This window comes from Buceros rhinoceros, unplaced genomic scaffold (assembly GCF_000710305.1).
Source record: "Buceros rhinoceros silvestris isolate BGI_N320 unplaced genomic scaffold, ASM71030v1 scaffold667, whole genome shotgun sequence".
Classification (NCBI taxonomy): Eukaryota; Metazoa; Chordata; class Aves; order Bucerotiformes; family Bucerotidae; genus Buceros; species Buceros rhinoceros.
The window spans coordinates 18,212-25,268 of NW_010423712.1; the positions used below are offsets into that span (position 1 = coordinate 18,212).

The following is a 7,057-nucleotide window of genomic DNA, read 5'->3' on the forward strand; positions in this document are numbered from 1 at the left end:
TTCAGCAGGTTTAGGCGGTTTTACATCACTAAATCTGGTAACTAAACTTTGTTACTTTGTACCTTGATTCTAATTTCTGAGTCATGCTGTCCTCAAACTGTCGCTGCATTTTTTCCACGCACGATTCAATGAAGTCAATGAGGCTTTTCTGCTCAGCTGCTTTTACTTTCAGATCCTGTGCGCAGGGAAGAGCATGAACAGTAAAATCAGTTGTGTGCACTGTATTAATCTGAAATTATGATTGTGCATTTCTAATCACATTCTACATTAATTCATTTAGCCAAGAAATTAAGAATGCTTCTATCAGAAGGAGTTTACCAAACAAATTGGTTTCTGAAAATGTTTATTTTTATGGAATACATTTCTGCCTGAGCTAAAGTTTTAAAAAAAAACCCCATCAGTCAGGAACAAATCATGCACTTATGGAAATTTAAAGGCCATTGACTGCCATTCTTGTACAGAGAAGGCAGCAAAGCAAAATGGGGATTTGCTCAAATATGAGGTTGAGTTCCATTAGTTAAAAAGAGAGTGCTGAGTGAAAGGTGAGTAATTTTAGCAGCTCGGGCTGGATAATCTTCCCCAACTCTTTTCTAATAGCATGAAAAGGGCAGAAGGTAATTTTCAGTTAACAAAACAGGAGTAGTCTACAGAGCACAAAACATCACAGGGTTTTTTCATGATGTTAACAATAAAAAGTCATTGCAAGTTAGCCCATGGGAAAACGTTCACAAAGCTCCAGCTTCAAATTAACTTTCAAAAGCAACGTCGATACATAGATTCAGATTTCATAGTACATCAATACTTCAAAGACTGGAGATTGGAGGGATGGGCAATGCCATATTAATCATTATGATACGAGGCGCGTGTCAGTACCATGCAGCTTCGTAGTATTACTAAACCTTTTGGACATGAGATTTAAGGGGTGAGGCCTTTCTCCATCCTGACCAACTCCCCTAATCCTGGAGGAGAGGGGAAACCTGAAACCTACCCTTGACAGATTTGGTCCCCCAGTGAAAGCTGCAGCAGGTAATAAATGCAGCTGACCCCACGCCCACAGGGGATGTGGAGCAGCCTAGCTTCTGGGTGGTGGAGAATTACCTGTGGGCGCTGGAAACCGTTGTGCCAAATGAGGGGCTGTTCAGCAAGGGCAAGTGGGGGTGTGCTGGAGCCATTTGAGTGTAGGATCTCAAGGGGCTCTGGGTCGATCTTCTCCCTGTCTTGAATCTATGAAGAGAGATCCATTGTGGGAAAGCTTCCAGACTTGACAGGAGGGCAGACCTGCTGCTAAGGTCCCCACATTTCTCTCCCTAACAGTTAGAAGGATTGTTTTGCTTTTCCTGTTAGCAGATTAACAGATACTAACCCTTCATGCTTACTGTTTGACCAAATTATAGGGATGTGAAATTTATGCTTATAAATTTGCTCATGCACCTGCATTTTCCATCTCGCTGTGCTCACAGAGGTATTTCATTTTAGCAATGCTAATTCTGTCCTGGGCCATGCAAGCATCTTTTTAGACTGTGTCCTCTGGCATCAGAGAGTCTCTGTCTGCTCCAACACCAACACACGAGGTGGGCTTCTTTAGCCCCTTGCACAACAGAATGAGAATAGCTCAAGGTGGGAGTTACTGTCTCACCCATTGGGAGACTTGGCAGAAGTGTACAGCTGTGGCGCAGCAGAGCTGACAGAGTCCCTGCCCTTGCCATTTATGCATTCTTCAAAGAGGAAGTTACTGCTGAAAGACCTCTTTGCTGTGATACTGTCACAAACATCATGGCATTTTTAAAGGCATTTAAAAAACCAAACAAACCAAAAAAAACCCCCCTTTGTATCCTTTTTCTGTACTCCTCAAAAAATCTTGACCTCTGTCACGGAGCTCTTAAAGCAGAAAAGATGTTGTTCAGACTCATTAAATACCCACTACTTGCTGCAAACTACAAATAATTATATAGCACCGTAATGTAGAATAATAGCAAGTCTGACATTTCGGACTGACTTTTCTCCCGCCCTTGCTTCACATGGTGAGCTCTAACTGCTCTGCAACTACAGCACACTACAGAACCAGGACTCTCTCACTCTTGCTCTGCATAGCATCCATATGCTTTACCTGCTCTTCATTGCATTTGCCCTGAAGCATCATCTGGACTTTTTCCAAATTGCACTTCACTTCCTTCAGCTTCATGGAAAGAGCCTCTGTCTCTTGGTGGTGGTCTACGGTATCTCCACAATCTTCCAGTAAAGAAAGTACCTTTTGTTCAATCTCTGATAACCTCACCTACAGGGAACAGCAGACAATTACTCATTCTTAGAAGTACAACACTCCTTTCCTGATAACATTCTGAAGTCAATGCTCTCAATTCCCATGCCTGAAAAGAAACGTACAGGCAAAAGGAGAAATAGCTGCAAACCCCCTAGATTTTCTCCAGTATAGCCTCTTTTTATTCTGAACAATTAAATAAAGTTTATACAGAGTTGGTCTTAAAACTGTTTCAAGCAATGACCTCTGAAGGAAGTTGTATTAACTCAGAAACGGAGTGATAAAAGAGGAGAGCAGAAGTGGCATTTGGACATAACCAAGCACACAGCACACACCAACGAGGGAGGAGGCGGCAGCTCACAGACTGATCCATCACCCTTTGGGAGGAATGACACTGAACTGCCAAAACACAGTAACGTTACCCTGTGTCAGCCAGGCCATTGTCAACTGTTGGGATCTGGTTTTTGATTCAAGCTGCTGTGAATCAAAGCGTGAGTCTCTGCATTACTTTAAACTCACATTTTCAAGGTGAGCATGGAGGCAGGTACCGTGGCTCAGCCATGAAATAATCAGCTGCAATAAATTAACTGCTTTACGTCACGTTTGCATGTACACACTGCTGCTGCTTCATGCTATTGTATTTTTCTGTGCAGATCTTAACTAGGTTAGAAAAACCTCCCCCCGCTCCAATTCACCTCTTAACATTGCGCCAAACTGCTAAAAGCCGACAGGAATTCAGCAGTGCTTACAGCTGCCCGAAGTCTGCGTGTTTTTGCCAGTCAGAACTGCCCTGTTAAGCTTATGCTGACCCAAACCCTGAAAGGACCCAGATGCAGCCAGCTGCTTAGGTGCATCGAGGATCCTGATTCCCACAGAGTTCAGCACCCGAGGTGAATCACAGCCTAAACCCAGAGGCACTTCTTGGCATGGACTCAAGTTGCTACTGCAAAAACTCCACCCACGACCACAACAGCTGGAAACGTCTCCTAGTAATTTAAAAGGGGACATTTTGGGATTGGCTCCTTCATGGTGAGTGAAGTTTGTTACTTTAGTGCTTGAAGCAAACTGGGACACAAGACTGGGCACCACAGGGAACTTCAGAACGGTGTTCCTGCATGTTTTCTTTTAATGCCAGGACTCCCAACCACCCCAACCCCTCATGCCAGTCCTGCTCCCTTCCACCAGTTTGCACCCGCGGGTACCACCCACTCCTTTCCTCCACTGCCATCTGGGGCAAGCGGCTGCCCTAGCAGTCTGGCAGTAAGTCGAATATTGCCACTGCTCACAGAGGGCAGAGGAAAAGTCTCTGTCTTTCTACCTGTGCTGGTGGTTTTTCGCAAAAAGTGCCAAAGAAGAATTTACCACCTTGAAAGATATGTTACACCAGTCTTCTAAATCGCTCTGACAAAAACAGAAAGTGAAAACATCAAAAGAAAAATAATATTCTTTTCATTGCTCTCAATTATAATAAATCAGCTAGACAAAAAAAAAATTGCCTTTTAATAGAGGATTCAAACTATACTGAGCCATGTTTCTGTAAATAATCCAAAGAAAACCAAAGCTTTAAAAATATTCAAGAATTCTACCTAATTCTGCCTAATTCTACCTAAATTCCTGGATGCATGAAGATCCCAACTCTGAAAATAGGTATTTTAAGCAAGCCCTTGGAAAGCTGCACCTGAGACTGAAGCCAGGCGGTTACCTGTTTTCTGGACAGTGTCACAAAGCCAGTGAAGCGGGGAGGGCAGGAGCAGTAAGCACGGCGTTTCTGTAGACACACACCCCAGGGAAGGGCACCTTGCCTGCGTGGCAGCAGCGAACTGACTGCTCCGTCTTACCTGGCAATCAGCAAGCTCCAGTTCCACCATCTGCTGCATTTTGGGGGTCTGGGGGTCTGACCTCAGGGACACTTTAGTTTTGTCTAGCCATTGTTCCAGCTCGGCAACCTGGGCCTGGCACACCTGGAGGAGCGTTTCTGGCTCAGGCCTGCCGCCATCCACCACCTCCTCCGAATCTCCCGCTTTCTCTCCAGAGCCCTGGGTGGTGCCGGGGACAGAAGACGGCGTGTTGCTCTGAAGCAAAGCACAAGAAAGAAACGTGGTTATCTGTCTGGTTTCTGTCTGTCTTTCCCCTCCCCTTACCAGTGGGAAATGTTTAACTTTCACACCCGCAGAGCTCCAAAACCACTCTGCTGCTGTGCTCCGAGATTAAAAAATAAAAGAAGGAAAAAAGAAAAAAAAAAAAAAAGGGAAACTCAGCAGCCAGGCGACCCGTGATCTGGTGTAACAGGTTTCCAGGCAGCGATTTGCATTAGCGCTGGTGTACCTGAGCGCCCAGGAAGTGGGAGGACTCCCCATTAACCAGTTCTCCCCTGAGGAAAGATGTTTTTCTGTGGGAGTTAGACGGAAAAGTGATGCAGTCTAAAGCCACAGTTTAACGTTGGGCAACGCTTACAAGCTACTTCCATGTGCTCGGTTCCAACAGTCAAATACGCTTCGTTCAGGCTCGAGGTCACACAGGCAAAAAGGGTGCATTTTTACATATGCTTGTGTAATTCTTTCTTCTTATTTGCCCTCCTTTAAGAAGCAATACTGCACAGTGTCATAACAAGGAGATGTCTAAAGGGCGTGGAGATAGCAGCAGTTTCTTGGAAGGCTCTGCAGGGCTGTATGTACCTCCACACACGCAAATACCGGTACTTGGTAAGGGTATCAGGCACACCACCACGAGAACAAAACTACCCGTGTGCTCCTGCAGCTCTGGAGCATGTACATTCAGGCAACTGAGATGGTCAGTGGCCGTGCACAAGCTCCGTGTTACAATGAGATCTGGCAGAAAATCAGAGCAAAACCAGGTCGTTTCAGCTATCAATATCTTACTTTAATCACTACTGTTCTCGTTTGCCTGTGAGATAGTATGGCACAGCACCACTAAAAATAGAAAGTAAATCCAAGCATACAGATCCCAGAGCAGTCTAAACGTGCCTGTTGAGGTACGTGCGACTGAAGCAATCGAAAAGTACCGGTTCACTTCAGCCTCACCTGAAGTTTCTAGCTCTAGTTCCAAGCCTGTTTGTTTTAGTCCATTAAGTTACAAAACACTCTACATGTGTAACGCTGTGCAGGTCACCCTTGCTCTGCCCCTCCCCAGCTAGACGTCATTACTGCAGTAATCTTTGTCCTCTTCCTTCACGGCAATAAACACAGAAATAGAGTCCAACTAGCTGGATAAAATAAGCTGGTGTCATTTGCACAGGTGTTCTTGCACACATCGTGCGTTCATGTGTCAAGACCAAGACCAGGGAGGCACCGCGGAGCAGACAGTCAATTCACAAACAGAAGAATCATAAAATGCTTTGGGTTGGAAGGGACCTTTAAAAGCCATCCAAGTCCAACCCCCTTGCGGTAAGCAGGGACATCTTCAACTAGAGCAGGTTGCTCAGAGCCCCAAGGTCCAACCTGACCTGGAATGGTGCCACGGATAGGGCTTCCACAACCTTTCTTGGCAACCACCCTCAGCATAAAAAATTTCTTCCTTATATCTAGTCTGGATCTCCCTTATTTTAGTTTAAAAACATCACACCTTGTCTTATCACAACAGGCCCTGGTAAAAAGATTGTCCCCATCTTTCTTATGAGTCCCCTGGAGGTACTGGAACCACAATAAGGTCTCCCCGAAGCCTTTTCTTCTCCAGGCTGAACAACCCCAACTCTCTCAGTCTGTCCTCACAGCAGAGGGATTTCCAAGCCCTCTGATAATTTTTGTGGTCTCCTCTGGACTCGCTCCAACAGGTCCATGTCTCTGCTGTGCTGAGGACTCCAGAGCTGGATCCTGCGCTGCAGGGGCATCTCCCCAGAGTGGAGCAGAGGGGCAGAATCCCCTCCCTTGACCTGCTGGCCACGCTGCTTTTGATGCAGCCGAGGACAGGGTTGGCCTTCTGGGCTGCAAGCGCACATTGTCAGCTCATGTCCATCTTTTCATTCACCAGTACCCCCACAAGTCCTTCTCCACAGGGTTCTTCTCAAACCCTTCATCCCCCAGCCTGTGCTGATAACAGGTAGTGCCCCGATCCAGATGCAGGATCTTGCACTTGGCCTTATTGAACCTCATGAGGTTCACACGGTCCCACTTCTCCAGCTTGTCCAGGTCCCTCTGGGTGGCATCCTGTCCCTCAGGCACATCAACTGCACCACTCAGCTTGGTGTCATCTGCGAACTTACTTAGGGTGCACTCGATTCTCTGTTTATGGCATTGATGAAGATACTGAACAGCACAGGTTGCAGTACCTGAGGGACACCACTTGTCACGGATCCCCAAGTATACATTGAGCCATTGACCACTCCCCTCTGGTTGCAACCATCCAACCAATTCCTCATCCTCCAAACTGTCCACCCATCAAAGCCATATCTCTCCAATTCAGACAGAAGGATATCGTGAGGCACCACGTCAAAGGCCTTTCAGAAGTCCAGAGAGACAACATCCATAGCTCTTCCCTTGTCCTCTGATGAGTCACTCCATCACAGAAGGCCACTAGGTTGGTCAGGCAGGACTTCCCCTTGGTGAAGCCACACTGGCTGTCTCGAATCACCTCCCTGTCTAAGACCATCTGATCCACGATCTTCCCAGGCACAGAGGTGAGGCTGACAGATCAGTAGTTCCCAGGGTCCTCCTTTCTACCCTTTTTGAAGATGGGTGCAATGTTTCCCCATTTTCAGTCACAAGGGGCTTCACCTCACTGCCAGGACTTTTCAAGTTATCATGGAGAGTAGTTTGGCAGCTACATCAGCCAATTCCCTCCGGA

The 7,057-nt window shown here is 46.4% G+C and overlaps 1 protein-coding gene across 1 annotated transcript in view; it reads right to left on the reverse strand.

Annotated features, from left to right (window-relative positions):
- The window catches only part of LOC104497249 (nesprin-2-like), a gene marked incomplete at its 3' end in the record, with an annotated part of 121,190 nt that overhangs the window by 17,785 nt on the left and 96,348 nt on the right, over nt 1-7,057 (reverse strand). The window contains exons 68-71 of the mRNA XM_010140483.1: nt 4,096-4,329; nt 2,108-2,275; nt 1,099-1,224; nt 63-175 (exon numbers count right to left, since the gene is read on the reverse strand). Coding sequence (XP_010138785.1) covers nt 63-175; nt 1,099-1,224; nt 2,108-2,275; nt 4,096-4,329 — 641 coding nt within the window. The remainder of the gene's footprint in view (nt 1-62; nt 176-1,098; nt 1,225-2,107; nt 2,276-4,095; nt 4,330-7,057) is intronic.